The following is a 19,144-nucleotide window of genomic DNA, read 5'->3' as shown; positions in this document are numbered from 1 at the left end:
CAAAATTGCTAGTCACGCCAGCAATGATAGCTAAACAAGGATATGATCAATAAAAGAAAGCTTTAGTATTTATCTAGCTGAAGGTCTCACCTGTTCAATGAACTGGGATAAACATAACATAATGAATATTAAGGAAGTAATCATCGAAAAACTGCAAAGAATGAAAATAAAAGCCCCTTTCGGCCAGTTTTTTCTGCAAAACGAGCTCCAAAATAAAAAAATATTGCACATATTTCTTTTCTGGTAGTTCATTGCGCAGATCTGTAAGTGTAAAGTGAGTACACAATGTTTCATTTCAAACAACTCATTTGAAAAAAAAGTCATGAATGTTCGCGTAATGCGAGTTGTTGCAAAATCTTGTTTTGAAAAAATGTAAATAAAGGTTTGAAACCAAGTAAAAAAGAAAGAAAAAACAAAACATAGAGGCCTCAAATTGACCAAGATTGTAGCCTGGGCTTCCATGGAAATAGAAAATGTAGAGAAATTTGTTTATAGTATTCAAATGTTAGTGATTTCTAGAACCGATGCGGTTTTGCTTCAGATTGGCAATATGGGGTCAATGGCCTGAAAACCAGCTGGAACTACCAAGATATTCATAATAAGAACGCAATTTCTCTGTAACTTGTTTCTGAATGTTTAACAATACCTAAATACTACAAAACAAAATAAATGTTGTAGTTTACTCCTCGCAAAAAATACAAATCAGTATGATCAAGGTGAGCAACATTCATTCAGCATTGGGCATTCTTGTCGTGGCTTTTATAGGTTTTCTAGGGATAATAAATGCACAGACAACAACAAGAATACAAGTTAATAACATCGCAGACAAAATACGATAACAAAATTTGAAAATGATGATGACGATGATGTTTGTTTTCTGGCGCAACGGCAACGAAGGCTAAAGAGCGCCAACACAATGGTTGTGTTGTTTCTGGTGAAGTATTTTAAGTAAAATAAAAATGTGATAGGACACTGCGGGGTGTATAGAGGCCCTCATTTAAAACAAAAACTCTGGAGTGAGCCAGATGATGATGACGTTAAGAGTAAAGAATGAATGTTCAATCAAAGCTACCCCCACTGAGGGGCTTTGTTATCATATGCGGTATGAGATGCCTTTTAAAAATCCAATGTCTCCAAGGTAAGCAAAGAGACGTTTACTTAAAATGAATGGTTGATCGCCTAAAAACAATGATGGATGAAGAGGAATCATGTGAGTGTACAGTTCCCGGAAATGCTTCTTTCTCACACTGTGGAAGTGGGACATTCAACGAGAGCATGCATTACTGACAGTCGATGTCCACAACTGTTGCATCGTGGCGGTGGGGCTCCATTTAAAAGATGGGAATGAGTGGCATATGTACGGCCTATACGTAGTCTGCACATGTACACTTTTGTTGTTCTGTGATGTTTTTCTGTGTAGTAGCTGCCAATTTGGGGTTTTATAGGGTGGAGTTTGTTTTCTGTCTGTGTGTCCCAGTGTTGCTGCCAGCGTTTCCGTAGTGCCTTACGGATGAGCGGTTTCATGTCAAGATAGGACAGCTGAGGAACATCGATTTCACAGCGGAGTGGAGTGCTGTGCGAGCAGCAAGCCCAAAATACGATAACAAAATTTGAAAATGATGACGATGATGATGTTTGTTTTCTGGCGCAAGGGCAACGAAGGCCAAAGAAGGCCAAACTCGCTCTCGTCAGCGAGTTAATTTCCAGGAATCCGCAGTGTCCAGGCACCCAGCACACTATTATGGTCTGTTTTAAAGCATACGCTGACATTATTTCTTTAATGACCTTGTTCAATATTGCATTTCTACTTTCTTTTGCCTGAGCGTAACGCTGTTACAACGCTTAAGGAGTCTGTGAATATAATGGATTTTTGTAGTTTTGTTTGTGTTATATGTTCCACAATTATTAAAATAGCATGTGCCTCTGCCGTAAATATACTTGTGTTCCTGTTTAGCGTTCTTTTGCTGGAAAAGTGGGGACCATGTGCCGCACATGCCACTGCAGTGGCAGACTGTGAGGCATCCGTATAAAAAGTAGTGTATGGGTACTTGTATTGTAAGTGTAAAAAGTGTTGCAGAATGAGTTCCTTGGGTGCATGTCTTTTGTCAATTTCCTTGAAAGACATGTCGCAGATGACTCCAAGGTGGAATAAACTCGTTGATGTTTGTTTTGTAGGTGCTGGTCAGGCTGACACCAAGGTCCTCTGCCTCTGCTCTCACTCGGAGAGGAAAAGGCAGAGGGAGTGACGGACGGCTCAAAAACAACCTTTCAGATGATATGTTTTGAATAATGGCTTTGAACGGATGATTCCTCATCGACATCGCTCTCACACAGTACAAAAGCGCCATGTATGTGTGTTGGTGCTCTAAGCACCACTGGTGGGTTTCAACATACAGGCTTTCTATAGGGCTTGTCCGGAAAGCCCCAGACGCAAGGCGAAGCCCTAAATGCAACACTGAGTTGGTACCTTCGAAGGTTACCCCAGGCCACGGAGCAAGAATATATAGGATTGGAAACGCCCATTGCGGCTGGCGCGATCGAGCGACCAGATAATGTCACAATGATAACTACGGCGACCTACGGAGATCCGCAGCTGCGGCGGCAAACAATTTGACAGCAGCACCTGGTTGAATTTATTAAAAGCAATACTGTTTGTTGTTTGCAGCATTCACCACAAGACGTGAATCGCTATGTGGTCAAGCTGCTACGCGACACGGGCACAGAACGCGCGTTTATCTCGGACGTAGCGCGCGCGCGCGCGCATGCGCGCGTCCTCGTCTTGCAACGTCTGTGATGCTGGCACTTTTCAGTGCACTGTCGCATAACCATTAAATTGGCCGGTGCCCTCAACTCGCTTCGAGCGCATTGCATGCGACATAAGACCGTGCGTTTACAGGTTTTACATTTTTTTTTACGTTTACAGGTTTGTATTTTGGCCTTGCTGCTCGCGCAAGATTGTTTACGCATTAAAAGAAAATGCCCCTTTTATTCGCTCATACCGGCCGGTTTAAATTTGAAAGAAAATTAATCGCGAAGGCGGGCTCTTCAGCCAACGGAAGCGCAGAAGAGCGCACACACTCTTGCTTTGGCCACGGAATGTTTCGGCGGCCCGGCGAAATACTGACGTGATGCCGCAGCCAGGCTGGACTGGGCGAGCGCGAACAGAACGCGCACCGGCCGTGGCGATGACCGCGCACTTCCTTCGCTTGCCGCCAGATGCCGGAAACTTGACGTTCGCCAAGTGCTTGTGACGTTATCAGGCTGCCCCAGGAAGCTCAGTTTCCCCTCCTATTTTATTCTTGCTCCATGCCCCAGGCCTTGTTTTGTGCTTTGCGCGCGTTTCGACACTCCTCTTTCCACCAGGGCCTTCTGGGATTTTTAGGAGTACCGGAGGTTTGAGGGATTGAACTCTTGGCAGCCTCTTTTATGTGGGCAGTAACAATACTACAAGCTTCATCAATCTGTAAATGTTTTATGAGTGTGTAGGAGAGCTGTGACATTTGATTAAAAGCCACCCAGTCTGCACGGGTTTCTTTAAACCTTTTTTGGTATATGGAACTGTCAGAGAGTGTATCTAGGCACTTAAGAGTGACAGGGAAGTGGTCACTTCCATACGGGTTGGAATCCACATTCCACTCGAACGAAGGGAAGAGAATGGATGAACCAACTGCTAAATCGATGTGTGAGTAGGTGTTGTGTGTTGGGCTGTAGTATGTTGGTTTCTTTTGATTAAATATACAGGCACCAGATGACAGTAAGAATCTTTCAATTAAACGGCCCCGGCCATCTTCGCGTTCAGATCCCCAGAGTTTACTGTGGGCATTAAAGTCGCCCACCAGTAGGAATGGGTCCGGTAGCTGATTAATTAAGGATTCAAATTCTGGACTGCAAAGGCGAAAGTCAGGGGGAATATATATTGAAGCTATCGTTATTAACCTGTTGGCGATTATTACACGTACAGCAACCACTTCGAGGGCTGTGGTCAAAGGAACAAATTGACAGAAAACAAAACGTTGTATAACTACCGCTACACCATCAGAGGAGTGAGAACAGTCGTCCCTATCTTTCCTAAACACAGAATAGTGTTTCAGAAAATTTGTTTGTTTCAATTGTAAGTGTGTTTCCTGAAGACATAAGATGGTTGATTGGTTTTTATGAAGAATTTCGTATATGTCATCCAAGTTTTTCATTAAGCCCCTGCAGTTCCATTGAGTAATGCATTGTACTACCATAAGTGTTTAAAGAGAGAGTGCAGCATGTATCTGAGTGTTGCTGACGGGTGGCATTACCTATGTTACTGAGCCTGCGTTAGGGCCAGTTCTGCGCGGAGCTGGTTTTTTCCCGCGGCCGATGTTGCCACACTGTTCATTTGGCTGAACAGCTGACCGAGCTGGCGTGGGTGTTACGTCCATTTCATCATCCCACGGCAAAGGAGTAAATGCAGGATCTCCCTTCTTTTGCCGTGGACCCCGGCGTGGGCCAATCGTGTTTGCCGCGCGGGCCAGTGGCGGCAGTAGCGGCGTTGTGCGCGTAGATGTGGATGCAAGGCTCACCACCTCGCTGCCTACTGTGCCCATGGGCGACAGCGCAGCAGGAGCGGAAAGCAAGCCGTCTCCACCTACGGTGTTCGTTGCCACCTCAGCTGCAGTGGAATTCACAGGCTGTGGTACAACATTTTGGGCAGGTGAAGCCAGCCCAGTGGGGGGCGGGAGTGGGACCAGGTCAGCAATGCTGCACTGGGTCGCCACCGAAACCTGACGCCGCCCCACCCCCCGGTGAGCAGCGTCAGCGTAACCTTCTGAGGGAAGCACCGAATGTCTTTGTCGAGCTTCTGGGTAAGACAGGTTGTGGGTCACTTTGAGGTTCATGATTTCTTTCTCATTTTTGAATTTTTTGCAAGAACGGGAGTACGCAGGGTGGTATCCTTCACAGTTAACACAGTGAAATTGTGTTGCATTACACTCATCTGTCTGGTGGTCGTGTTTGGAGCATTTTGCACATGTGTTTTGCCCTCAACAGTTGTTGCTACTGTGCCCGTACCTTTGACATTTGAAGCAACGTTGCGGGTTTGGGATGTACGCCCTTATCTGACAGTGGAGAACCCCGGCTTTGACAGATTCGAGGAGTGTACTACGATCAAAAGTCAAGATGATATGTTTGGTTTTGATCTCATTTCCAACGCGCCTCATTGTGATACTTCTAACACCAGTCACTCCTTGCTCAGCAAGCCCTCAAGAATATCTGCCCCAGTTTCATTAATGAGTTCAGTTTCCGAGAGGACACCTCGGCAGCTGTTGAGGGTTTGGTGAGGTGTTACAGTGATCTGTAAGTCACCTATGCTTGTTTGTCTTTGAAGGTTAGCAGATTGTTCCTTAGTTCTGACCTCAATAAGCATGTCACCAGATGCAAGTTTCTTTGCATCATAGCTTTTTTCAACTACTATATCTTCCAATGAACTTGGCCATCAGGAACACAGATTTCGAAGTTGTTGGGGTGGCTTTGTCAACAGTCTGCATGACTAGGAAGCGAGGAAAGTTGTCAGGGTTGTTGAAAACGAGGTTGGGTAGGGGTTTGAAGATTGCTTCGGTGCGGGCCCTCGATCATTTGAAAGAAGGGGTTTAGATAATACCATGCGCCGTGGTATAAGGCACGAGATGGGGGTACCTTCTTCTTTGACTTTACCCTGATGGTCAAAGAGGTCCCGGAGCTCCCTGCCTGGTAAACGAACAGACAGGGAGCCCATCCACCGGAGCTTGACCCCGACTCTGACGGCCACCGTTCATGGTTTCTCACCCTCCACCTATAAATACATCGCCACAGTTGACTACAGCTCATGTTTGGGGGCTAAAGGTCCGCCGTGTCGCCAATACCGTCACCAAGATTACTCAAGGTGCCCCGTGTGGGGAAAATTTGAAAATAGGCAACGTGTTATGGAAATAGGGTGGGCTTCGGAAATGAATTTATTTTCAGTTTCGTGAAACAAGGGAACAGGTTGGAAAACTTGCTGTAACTCCTACTAAACTAATCATAATAGGAACGTAAAGTTTATTCTATCTTGTTTCTGAATGCTTAGAAATATTTTAAAAACATACAAAATAAAATAAATGTTGACTTCAGCCTCTACAAAAGCAGCAAAGCGATGCCCAACCAAAGTAAAGAACATATGTTGAGCTAGTAGCCAATTTTGATTTTATAAGAATAAGGATTTCGCTGACAGAATAGACAAGAATAGACCTGTTAATAACAATACAGACAAAAGACAATCAGAAATATTCAATATCGTAATGTATAAAAGATAAATTCTTGATTTCTAGGACCAATAGTCTATAGTTTCTGTTTCTGAATACCAGGGTTAGGGCTAGAAAACTCGCTGTAACTCCATAAATAATCATAATAGGAACATGATTTTTGTAGAGTGTTTGGGGATGCTCGAAATATAAAAACAAAAAAATTTGAATAAAAAAATCGACTTTTGAAAGTGGCCTACCACCTTAATGCAATTGGTACTAATGGGGTTCTTACATATCAGAGGAGTGCACATTTGTTGGCTCAACTCCCAAGCCATCTTTAACACTGTGGAATGCGCCAACACACTGGCTCATGGTGGTGACCGGCCGCACCCTGCTCAAGTAGAAAACCACTTACTGTTCTGCGTGTTGGCGGTCAGTACAGTAACGACATCCACTCAGCATGCAACAAATTTTTTCTCCTAATAATTACTAGTGCTTGCACCATTGCATACGAGCAGTGTTTAGCAACCTGGGCACAACCTTTTAACGTAAAATTCATCGTTCTTGTGCTTTGGCTACAGTGCTGTCTGATACGACTGCCACAACCGACGCATTCACAACCACGCAGAAGGGAAACGAATGCGCCCATTTTCTTTCTTTGGTAAATTAGCAGAGGAGCCACCTTGAACTTGAGCCACATGCAGACGAAGATGCCCAGGGCGTTGACCACGAGCCAGACGACGCCGCCGCCAAAGAGGGCCAGGCCCCGGACGCCCGAGAAGAGCAGGCAGAGCAGGATGAAGAAGCCCAGCAGCACCCAGACCAGCAGGAGACGCTTGTAGCACACGTTGTACAGCGTGAAGCGCACATCGTGCACCAGCACTTGCATAGCCGCCACGTACTCCTCCACGGTCAGCTGCACAGGGGAAGCCCGGTGAGCCTCAAAGTATCGATCACTGTCAAACAAGTGCTGGAACCACCACTAAGAAAAGTGAGGTCGTTCGGTGAAAACAAAACAGCTGTTCAGCCTTTAGCGTGGCCGAAGGGTTAAAGTTCTAACTTTTTTCCCTGCCCCCTCCCTATGGTCACAACCACCACAACGGAGAGCTTACCAACAAACAGGCGAATTTACAAAAGTCTCAGCTTGTTTACCACTGCAGTCATTTTAATTCCTGTGAAGCTTGTAGGCTAACATACAGGATTACAGGGATAACTACACTAGAGTTAGATCTACCCAGTCGCACTAGCCATGTAGCACTATCTGAAGCCTTGCACACAGGTTCAAGCCCTCACGCATAGTAAACAGACTCCATCGCTTGAGCAACAAAATGCGACTTTATTGTAGAAGAGGCACAGGCATTATGAGCACAACCATTTGATTAACACTCACAGCAGCGACTGAATGCTCCATTAGATCCCTAAGTCGTGTGTGGGCTCAGACTACTTCATCCTCGTTTCTGTAGGGACCAGGTAAGTTGACGTTGTCCCTCTCCTGCCCAGATCTTTTGTCTATTTTGCAACAATGTGTATTTTGAAGTAACTGAACACTGTGAGGCTCGGTTACGCACTTGTGCTTTGCCTTGTGCACCAAAGGCTGCGCGCTAAGCAATATTTACATGCATGAACCATACCCCCCGTGGTAGTCACCCAGAAAATTTTTGCCTACGTGTACTTTGTCATCAGGCTTGCTATTATGGGAGGCACATAGATGGCACTAGCGGTTTTTCACAGCATGAAAAAAACCCAGGGTCAGTAGCCAAAGAATGCTCCCCATTCATAAGAGTTCGATAAATTCACTTGCGCCCATCTCTTAAGTTTTGTCAAGATGGCCTTATTCAACAATTTAGAACAGACATTAAAGGCTCAACAATTTTTTTTGTTTAAATGAAATAATGAATTCAGTAGCTCTTCTGAATTTTGTTCAGTGACTAAAAGTGTTTTGTTCAGAAATGAATAATTAAAACTGGTGTTTCTTTCTCTTACATTTCCTTTTCATTTTTCCCGACTGCAAAGAAGACTGAGCCAGTGTGGTGATGCCCCCTAACTGAATGAAGAATATACCCACAGAGTTGGCCTGAGTGGCAAGTAAGTCGTGCTGATGGCTTGCACAATGGCATAGCCGATAGCACTAATAATTTTATACTTTTGTTACTGGATGTCATACCTGTGGATGCTGGCAGAAAAGGGGACAATAGGACTTGCACTCTCCTCATTAATCATTCGACTGCACGTGCACAACAGGGCACAACAGTTGACCCAAACTGAACCTGGAACAAAGATTACTTCCTGTGGTAATGAGACATAATAGAAAGCTTTCTTGGACAAGCTGGTTCATGGCTTAAAAAAATTTAGCACAGTAGGGTGGGAAGTTGTGAAGAAAGGAAATTTTTATTCAAGATTTATTGGTGGATCTTTAAAGGGACCATGCAGACAAAATACAAGTTTGTTTTATTCAAACGATTTCGTGTTTTATAGTGCCCCCAGCTCTTGTCCGGTCAATTTAAGTTAAAATTTTGATTCTCCTGCCAAATCGTGTGTTTTAACGACGTCTGCAATGACATCATAGGAACGGGTCTTCAAGCCAAACTTGGTGTGTAGCGGAGACTTGTTTACTGTTAGTCAACCTAGATGGCGCTTCCATACTGCAGCGGGCCGTTTTCTGCGTTTGCTTTGTTTTTGACCGTATTTGTACCTGGCTTGTTTTTGTTCAGGGAGAAAATAATTGTATCGTGAAACATGGTGCTCGCTCAGCAAATATGGTCCCGTAAGACGCCGTCGCTGACGTCCATCAGCCAGTGTCGTCCGAGACAGCCAAAGAGCCGCAGTGCTGTGCAGCTAAAACAAGCATAGTGCACGCAGTACCAACAGCAGTACGCATCGGTACTTCTATGTTTACGTGTGCTTTCATAACTTCCACTGTTTATCCCACCATTCTTACTGCTATACAAAGAATGTGCCCTAAATTTAAGCGCAAATAGCTTGTTCGGCAAGCTTATAAGATCTGCCTAATTTCAGTTTGCTTTTGCCGGCCTCAGCCAATCACAGAGCTAACACGTATGACATCATAGGTTCTGTTGCGGGACATGAGCTGGTGGGTCGCATGGCCATTCCCTTTTTCCCCAATTATATAGCTTATTTGAGCGAAGTTGACGTTAAGAATTGTGTCAGTATGATTCTAATGAGGCAATCTTTCGAATTAACCAAGCTTGTGTTTTGTCTGCATGGCCCCTTTGACAAAGCATGAGCATCTTATCTGTCTTTAATTATCTTAAAAGTGCATTTTGTAGCAGGCTCAGAGCCACTAGAAAGGCCTTTTTTAGCAGGTTTGGAGCAGCCAGAAATGCCATTTGGAGCAGATGTAACACCATCTCACAACATTATGGTGCCTCCTTAATCTCCCTACAGGCCACTGTGCAAGTCCCCTGCCAATTATGTTTTATCTATCTACTATATCAGGCGTTCTACCATGCACTAGAACCTACTCTGAATCAGGAACGCAGCTCTTGCACTATACCTGGAGGTTCATAGAATGCGGAGTTAACTACCTTCGCCCCAGCGAGCGTGCCGCGTTATTATCGTTCACAGGTCAAACCTCACGCACAGAGTTGAAAGAGATCAGATAACAGGCCTTGCTTCGTGTCCGGTAAACGGCAGTGTTTATGCGAACTCTGGGTGGCATTCCGTTAAACAAGGTGTTTGCTTGCACGTTTTCTATCGAACAGTGGTTTCAGTGCGTGCGAAGCTGAACATAGCTTTGTCTTTGCACAGGGTTGCGAGAGTCAACGAACGTATGCCGTAGACTATGTAACTAGAGGGTGTCAGCAAGCACGATTAACGCTGGACCATTCTCCACTGAGCAAAGCTAACCCAAAACTTCACGGGCAAAAATGAGTAATTACCTCGCAACAAAAGCGAAACGAATTAACAAGCCAGGGCAAAGCATCCAAGACCCAGTTTGTTCAGTACATGCAGCTACGGAAAGTTGCGGGCAGCAAAGCTAGGATCGTCAAAAATGGGCGACTAAATGATGTTCACCTCACATAAACTACAACCTTCCCTGCGAATATTATTTTATCTGTTTGCGATGAGACACAAAAACATTTTACTTTTGGTCATTTTTCCATTCATTGTGGCACAGCGGCTGACAGCAGCAAACAAAAGCGAGCAAATGCAACACAGACTCAAAGAGAAGGCAGAGAAGGCGCGTAGTCCCTGCGACCTTACGGCTAAGACAAAGCCAACTTCCATAGCCGCTCATTGCCTCGATGAAACCGAAACCATAAACCCCTTGATGAAACCGAAAACGATGTTCCAGGCAAAGTTTCAGGCACTGGGCGTCATGGCAGTCGTATCTCGTGGCTCAATTCAGGCGCTACGGCGTATGAACGGCACTGATAAACGAGTTTGGCGCAACAGGGGCGCTTTGGCGCAGGATGGCGCAGGTAAATAAGTTTGGCACTAAATGGCGCAGCTGTTCCACCCCTGCCACTGGCAAATGACAATACAAAACAAGTAGATGGGACGAGCACTCACTTCCAACCTGTCTACTTGTTATTCTTCCTACCTGTCTTGCAAACATTATTTTTTCGTTGTTCCCATTCTACTGTGCCCTACTTTATTTTAAAGGGGCCCTGAAAGGCGTTTTGAGCACACTAAATGAACTAGCGCAATCGTTAGATTGGGTCGTCAACGTCACCTGTGCCAAGTATTCCTCTTTTACGCGCAGCGGAAAGCTCACACTTTTGTTGCAAAGTTTGTCGCTTTTTCCTCACCCTTCCCTTCGTGTTTTTGGACGCCGCCATCTTCACGTCTACGTCATCGATTCCCAGATGTTCGTCATGAGCTAGACATCCTGCTATTGGGCGGCTTTTTCCCGCACTTCCGCCAAAGAGCTGAGTCGTCTGCTCACCGCCGGCTCGCCGGCTGATCTGCCAGCATAGTGCCGGAATGCTTGGACATTTTACGACAAACGAAACAAGTGTAAACAAACGCTTAACCGTCTGTATTGAATGCATCACGGCCATAACACGACATGGATATTCTCTTACCTGAGTACATTCCATACAAAAAGCGTTGAAGCCTCGTGGCACTTCTTTCGTGCAATCGCAGCGAACTCCCTGAGCCGAATGCCCCGGTTTGACGCACACATTTTATTCAACTTCAAAACAATCCAGAGATGCGTTTCAAACGAACACAACGTCACAACATGCGTTGCAAGTCTGAACCGCGATTGAGAGACGATGGGTTGCCTCCTCCTGCCCGTCGTAAATTCGGCACTCACCTCGCGCGCGGTTGCGGGGACGAACAGCAAGTCACTTAACTCTGGCACACAAGCCGAGATGGCTTTTAGCCACGCACACTGCACATACCCCATGCGAGGTTGAGTCGTATGTCGCTCGAGAAAGATAATCCAGAACATGGGAAGCACTATCCACCCACAGAAGCACAACGTCGCATTTCATCGCGAGACAAAGGCGTCCACAACACACACACCATTGCCTCCTGTAATGCCAAACGCATCTCGCACTTCCCAATGGGAGTGAGTGGTACGCCTGCAGTGCCCACATGTCGCGAGGTGGGGCCCCGAGCTGAACCGAGATCACGCAACCGTAACGGACTTCTAGAGTGGTTTGTGCCTTGTTGCCAAGGCAACCGATGTTTGAGATTGTCAAAGAAATGGCGCTCGCTCCAGCGCCAGAAAGCTCAGAGCCGCGGCGGAGCATGTTTTGCCAACGTTGCCGCTCTCCACCACGCGTCGCCCCAAGCTGAACTGGTCACATGATTGAAGCGTTTTGTGCACGGGTTCTGTATCGGTTTAAAATGTCTTTTCCACATGCCGCCGGCAGTAATTACCACCGCCGCAAAATAACACCCGGCACCAGCGGGGCCACATCTGATACGGCACTTTTTGGATAAACAGTGCGCGGTGCATCAAAGAGAACGAGCGCACGATCCTCCCCGTGCGGCTGCGAGTTCACCGCCGATAAAAAGTCACGTGCTGCTGATAGCAACTGCACCAACGTACACCGCGAAAGGGCAAGGCCAGGCCGCCGCACACATGCGGCCAGATTTTTCGTCCGCTTTTCCAGCCTTGAGCGGAGTGCGGGATTCATGGTGTCAACAAAGCTTGCCCGTAGCAGACGGGAGTGTGAGCAGCGCAATAGTGGAAGTACGTCACCGCTGAGGAGCGCAGCATCATGGGAGGCAAGGCTCGCGCGCCGTTACAGTGGCTAGAATAGGGAAGTGTGACGAAGGCGCCGCGGCTCGTGTGCGCTTCTTGGATGCAACCGCGCGGTGGCGCTGACGCTCGTTTTCACGTCGCCCGACGTGCCGGTCAACGCCGCGTCAGTTGCAATCCGATAAGCTCCGTGGTTTGCGACGCATTTTTTTACCTCAGATTATTTCACAATTGCAGCAACTATATAATAATATACGCTTCCTATTACAGAACACGTTATTTGTCTAGAAATATATGCCGTCTTGAAATGCTCTCGCGCAAGCGGCCAGCCGGGAAACTTCTGAGTTTCGCTTCATTACAGTCGCTTTTCGCGCACAAATGTGAAGGCGCAGGCACAGCCCCCAAACAAAAAGCGGTCCGTGAAAGGGAAGTTGCAATTAGATTATTGAATTCTTTGGCATGGATAGTCACCTTGGGTCACTGAATATTTACATTTCTGCACAATTTATTGGACAGTTTAGTATGCCGATTATAATTTAATGAAACCGGGTGTAGTTATCGAAATGGTACAGCAACGGCTGAATGTTTTATCAATCACTGTACTTTCCATACTGTCCGTTGTGGCTACATTCAGCTAAGAAAACACATATTAGTTTCGTGCTCGTTTCGTTTTTTTTGAGACAGTAATTAACTAAAACACGATATATTTGACAAACATAAAAGGTTTGAATGAATAAATTCATATTAGCAAAGCATAATTGACAAGACCAGAAGAAACCCCTTTAAATTCAATTTGTTTTATAGTTTGCCTGAAGAATGAAGAAATTCATATTACGATACGTAATTGAAGAAATGATAAAACCAACGGCGACGCTTAATTGACACCTGCTAATTGTTATGTAAGTAATAATGAGAACAATAAGTGTTTCGTTTCGCATACTTCTCCATTTATAATTACTAGAAACAATAAGCAAAAAGGCAGTTTGACAAATCCTCACCGCTCACAGTTTTTCAGAGAAAGCATTAAGATTTTATATTCACCTAATTACTCTTCAATTCCTCATCCTAATTTAACCGAACCCTTTCATTTATGCCCTCCGGTGAAATAAATGTTCTAAAAATGTGCTTGCCTGACTTGGAATAATGACATTTCGGTAATCTAGAGAGTTGGCGGCAATATGCGCGGATTCGTCCAGTGATAACCCTTCCATATTCGCGGCATATTTTTGTGGAGGCACAACTTTATTTGTTTTTCCAACCTTCCCTTTGGTTTTCTCTTCTTGGGCACTGGCTTTGAGAGGCAATGTGGCACGTTTGGGAAGATCGTTGGGCTCGCATCCGGCTGGAGAAACGGCGTGCCCAACATTCAAGGCGAGATGGTGCACCAGCGCAGCATTTTACCTTGGGTGTTGCGTTCAAATTGACGCGCGACGCTAACTGCAGATCGAAATGCTCGAGCGGCTTGTTGGCTCGAGGTGTGTTGCCCTGCCACTTGAGCCACGTTTACTCGCCTTCCGACACCCCGAAAAGCAACTTCTGGAACCATGCATTTATTACCCGTCGTGCAACCAAGCACAAAACAGTGACTCTAAAGGCAGCGGCTTATCCCAGACAAAATTTCAGCACCACATCTAGCATAACTCTGACGAAGCGCGATAAAAATTTAGAACGAAAAGATCGCAAAACGCGCTTGCGGCCATGTATCGCGCGCTCAGATCGACGTGTAAACGACCGCTAGCGCCATCTTGCGGATGCATGAAAGGTGGCGACGGCGGTGGCCATAGGAGCCCACCGGCGGTAATCACACTTCCCTCTCCTAGCCACTGTAGCGCCGTCAACAGCGGAGAGTAAGTCAATGGAGGAGGAAACGCGGAGCGACGATAATGCGCGGTTTTTGATTTACGATTTCTCAGCTAATACTCATCGCTTTAACAAAATTCTTGCGGGAGGAGATTGCTAATACATTGCTTTATTTGGTTACATGTACATCCATGCATCGGCGGAAGGTATTTCAGGACCCCTTTAAGTAATGAGACAGTCAGATTAATGATGTTGACTAGCTGAAGCTTGTCCATTTTAAAAGCATGTGCTCAGAAAAAGTTTCCCGAAACATTCATCTTGCATTTAAAGGGACACTAAAAGATGAATGAAATTTTCTTTTAACTAAAGGATCATACGTTTCGTAGTTCTCTCAGCTTTTGTTCAACGAGCAATGATGCGTTATTTGCCGAGAAATAAGCAAACAAAGCTGGCATTTCTCTCACCGTTTCCCTTTCATTTTTTTTATGACGTAGCCATTGCGTCATAAAATAGGAGCAATGCACCGACAGCACCGGTGCGGTCTAGATCGTAAATGCTGTCAACGGTAGCTTTTACATCTGCGAGCCATGTACAGCCATGGAGGACGACTACGACAATGTTTCTCTGACCGAGGAGGCCGGCTTGGGTGTTTATGATTTTTCACTGATGGAATGAGAATTGCTTTTAGATGCTCGAGCGGTCAGTGTGCCCGCCTACTCCAGATTCCCGGACCTCATCCAGCCGTGTGCGAGCGAAGCCTCGTTTGAAGCAACAAGCGTCATTTCGAATATCAAGCGGAGCGTTCCGGGCTCCCGGCTGGTGCCGTCCAGGAGGGCGCCCTCACTTCACCCCGTCTGGCGATCACAGGCTTGCACAGCCATCTCATATTATCTTATTTCACACGGCGCGAACCTAGCATGAAATAAACGCTTTTCATGGCAGTCGTGTCGTGTAGTCGTCGAATAGGGCAGAGCGACGCCCACTTTACAGACCATCAACGGCGGCTCAAGGCGAACGGCCAGATCTGTCAGCTAACCACTCCCGTGAAATGAACCACCTGCAGTTCACGGTGTTCCTTTTGCCGATTCTAATGATAGAACTTTAGTCCTTTGGATTCTTCCTGCTGGGTAGATTGCTTGCAGAAGCTCGGGTGCTTACCATCGTACCTTATTGACTTCGCTAATCGCACATCAATGCTTTTCGAAAACGAAACTGAACGCATGATGGTTGGCTGAAGAGTGAGGGAAGTAGCCTGCCTCACAGTGCATAAAAACTGAAGCCTGCATTTTTTGGATACGATGAGCTCACGGAAAGCTTTGACTTACGTTTATTTCCCGTGCCCAACTGCATAGGAACTGTTTGTTTCAGGAAAACATCAATATATGCTTCTCCAATGAGCTCTCGCTGCTGTTCACCACTTTTGTAACATCACAAAACGTAGTACCCAAAAGCGTACGGGGCGTCATCCCCCGTTTTCACATTTCTGGCATTTTCTACCTTATTAAACAACTGCTAGTCGCAAGAATGGTGTATTTAGATTCCCGGCACCATAATCCATCGATACAGGCCGTTAAGTTCGGGCCCCTCACTTATTAATTAAAACCGCCCAGCAGTTAGATATCCTTCGCTGGGGTAGCTTGTTTACCTGTATGGTGCTTGTTTTCACGCCGGCCGAGCCAACGAGCTGACAGGCGTGAGGGGCACAGGGAGAAACCACGGAGGCTTTTGTTATTCGCCGCGCTTTTGTGTCCACCCGACGAGTGGGCCCGGAGACGACACATACAAACGCGTCGGTCACTCCATAATAGCTGAAAGGGATGTAAGCTTTCGAAGAGGAATTTCCTTGCGTTCATTTGAGAAGCCGGCAGAGGGGGACCGTTGACATTTTAACTATCGCGGTTATAACCACGAGAATCCCCGAACCAGACAGGTGCTGAAGGTCAGTCAAGGGGTCAAACCATGGGTTAAACATAGGAAGAGGTCACCAGACACTTTGTCTGTGACAGTTGCACTGCTCAAAGTTACTGGGCGAAGTTTGAGTTCGTCACTCATCTGAACCTGGCGACTCGGCGGCTAGGATCCGTCAATAGGTAGGCAACCAAGCTTTGTTAGGCACTCCACGTGTTTACAAAGGAAAGGAATTCTGGCGGCGCGGAGCACAAACAGGCGTGCACGGTATGACAATACTAGCCCGAGAGCCGATTCCCGGAGTTAGGTCTGCTTTTAGTTGGTTGGTTTTCATTTCTGTTATATTTGTGTTTCGCGGAATAGCTTTGGGTGAGAGAGGGTGAGAGAAGTGGGTCACGTGACTATTTTGAACCCACCTGGCTTTGTTTGTCACGGTGGCCAATCAGTGGCCTAGTGTGAGCTAATCAATGAGCCACCCTCACTCTCAACTTGTGAGGTCCCTGTTGTGGGCGGGGTTTTAGGGGTAAAACCAAGGAGTTTGATGTTTTGATGGAGGGAACAAGACGGAGAGAAGGAAGGAGAGCGCGGCGAGCCCCGTTTGGCGCGGGCCTTGCCCGACCTCTTGTTTGCGATCACGAGCCACGAGTTGTAAATACGTAGGGTAAATAAAGTGTACATATTGTACATTTTGAGTTTACTTGGAGTAGACCGTCGTCGGCTATGTGCCGTCGGCCAACGACCAGCGAGTCGTCGTCTCATCGGATCATCGCATCGACATCGGCGACCGATCACACTTTGAAGTTTAACTCAGGCCAACTTGTTTCCACCCTTCAGTGTCCTATTAATACATATCCCTACTTTTTTTCTTTTTACGTTCAGAAAAATGCATAGACAAGCTTCACCAAAATCGCTGTAGTATTCACAATTTGTGATGTACCCAAAGCGCAAATGTATAGAGTGGTGCGATGCGATGCGATGAGGCTTTGAGGGGAGGGGGAGGTAGGAGGAAAAGGCGCTATAGAGTGGTGCAAATTTGACTTTGATTTTTCTGACAAAAAATAGAGTGGTTCCAAATCGTAGTGCAAATGTATAGGGGGGCGATGCCCGTTTTTATGCTTCAAGCACTTTCTGCACTGATATACCCAAGCTCCTGCCACGAAAGGCGTAGTATTTTTATTGGCACTGTAATCCGTCGATATAGACCACCTTGTTTTTACACTTTAGTGTTTCTCGTTCAGCAAGTAGGCCACCAAACTTCTTACAGCAGCAGCCATACATTGCTGGTACGCCGAGTATTGCAGAATGCATTGTGGCAACATCACTTCACAAAGTCATGGCCCACACACCTGCAGGTAATTGACCAAAGAGCTAAATATGCTTCTGCAGCTGTGACATTGCCGCTGCTGTCAGTGATGCAGGGCCGGCCAAAAAGATGAATGGGCTCCTTCTTGGCATAATCTGGCAGCACACCTTGTGGCAAAACCAACTTTCGAGCAAGTTTCACAATCGGACAGTCTTTAATAAGTGGAAAACACAAATTGGCAGACCATCAGCAAATTTGTCAACATTAGCCAGTCGCCCACAGCGGAAAACAGTAACGCAACTCCTGCGATAGTCTGTCCACTGTTGTTCTGTCGACCGCCAGCAAAAGAAATGGCCCCGGTGTGCACGCCCGGCAAGTGTGCAGGCACAGGGACACCTGGCTAGGACCTACCGTGAGTCCCGTGGCCATCAGTTCCTCCGGCACCAGCTCAGGCTTGAACTCTGCTTTAGTGATCCACGCACAGCGCCTGTTGGTTGGCAGGGCATTCACAATGATGTCCCCGTTATCTGGAGCACAGAAGAAACCGTGTCAACCGGTGGTGTCGTCTCTCCCCCTCCCTGCACCCCCCACACTCACTGAAGCCAGTGGCAGAAGAGGATCTGGTGGCCAGGCGCTCGCTGAGGGGCACGGCCACAGACTCCAGCCTGTGGGTGGCCGGAGGAACAGTGTGGTTGGCCACCTGCGGCTCGGCAGACGCACGTGGCTTGAGCCTCGCTGGTGCAGGGGGACACACGGCCACGGGGGGCACCGAGAAGCTGGCACTCGCTGGGGGACGCGGGGGCGCCAGGGGACCCAGGTCTGGCCGTGGGCCACCGGGGGAAGGCACTGCATGCAAGATGTATTTGTTAGGGACTTCCAAGGACCAAGAAATTTATTTTCAAGGACCCCATCTAATGCTTGATTTGGGATGATTAAATATAACTTTTTCAAAACAATGCAGAAGTTGTTTATAGCACAATAGCTCAGAACATTAGTGCATAATACTCAAAAAAGTGCTAACGAGTTCTTCAAAGCTCCCCTAGCTTAATTTTTTTTTATTTTTCGTTCGTGTTTATTTATTTATTTGGTTTTGCTATTTTTCTCAGGCTGTCTGATCGTACCACGTAGTAATGTTGCCTGTATCTCATGCTTTGTCAGCAAGTGTCAGCTGAAGATATTGAATTAGCAATTGTTGCTGCAAGCTTTCCCTTCATTTTTCTCATGTTGTCAATCTCTTTTTCAACAATACGTCTTTTTAACTGCCTTGTTCCTGCAAGTTGCTCTTATCCTGAGATTTCAGATTTTGGAACATTTATTTTCTTGGATGTAAGTAATAATTAGCGGATCCATCAAACAGGACGACGTAACAGCCGCATTTCTCTATCTCCCGTCTCAGTGGCTAAGGCGTTGCGCTGCTGAGCACGAGGTCGGTGGTTCGATTCCCGGCCGTGGCGGCCGCTTTTCTGATGGAGGCGAAAAGCAAAACCGTCCGTGTGTACGAGATTTAGGCGCACGTTAAAGATCCTCGGGTGGTCAAAATTAATCCGGAGCCCTCCACTATGGCACGCCTCACCACCTGTGTTGCGTCGGCGCGTTAAACCCTACAATCAATCAAATCAATCTATCTCCCATTGCGTGGATAAGAGAAATGAAAGTATAAACGGCCAAATACCAAGGCATGCCCCATACCGTATTTTTGCGCGTATAACCCGCCCCTGCATATAA

At 46.5% G+C, this 19,144-nt stretch overlaps 1 protein-coding gene across 2 annotated transcripts in view; it reads right to left on the bottom strand.

Annotated features, from left to right (window-relative positions):
• The window catches only part of LOC144147543 (uncharacterized), a 51,395-nt gene that overhangs the window by 15,129 nt on the left and 17,122 nt on the right, over positions 1-19,144 (bottom strand). For both annotated transcript variants that reach the window (XM_077679568.1, XM_077679569.1), the window contains 3 exons: positions 18,017-18,265; positions 17,831-17,946; positions 6,913-7,146 (listed from right to left, as the gene is read on the bottom strand). In XM_077679568.1, coding sequence (XP_077535694.1) covers positions 6,913-7,146; positions 17,831-17,946; positions 18,017-18,265 — 599 coding nt within the window. The remainder of the gene's footprint in view (positions 1-6,912; positions 7,147-17,830; positions 17,947-18,016; positions 18,266-19,144) is intronic.

Source organism: Haemaphysalis longicornis, unplaced genomic scaffold (assembly GCF_048455015.1).
Source record: "Haemaphysalis longicornis isolate Haplotype H1 unplaced genomic scaffold, Haemaphysalis longicornis Haplotype H1 scaffold_1, whole genome shotgun sequence".
Taxonomy (NCBI): Eukaryota; Metazoa; Arthropoda; class Arachnida; order Ixodida; family Ixodidae; genus Haemaphysalis; species Haemaphysalis longicornis.
This window is presented reverse-complemented; position numbering and strand designations above follow the sequence as displayed.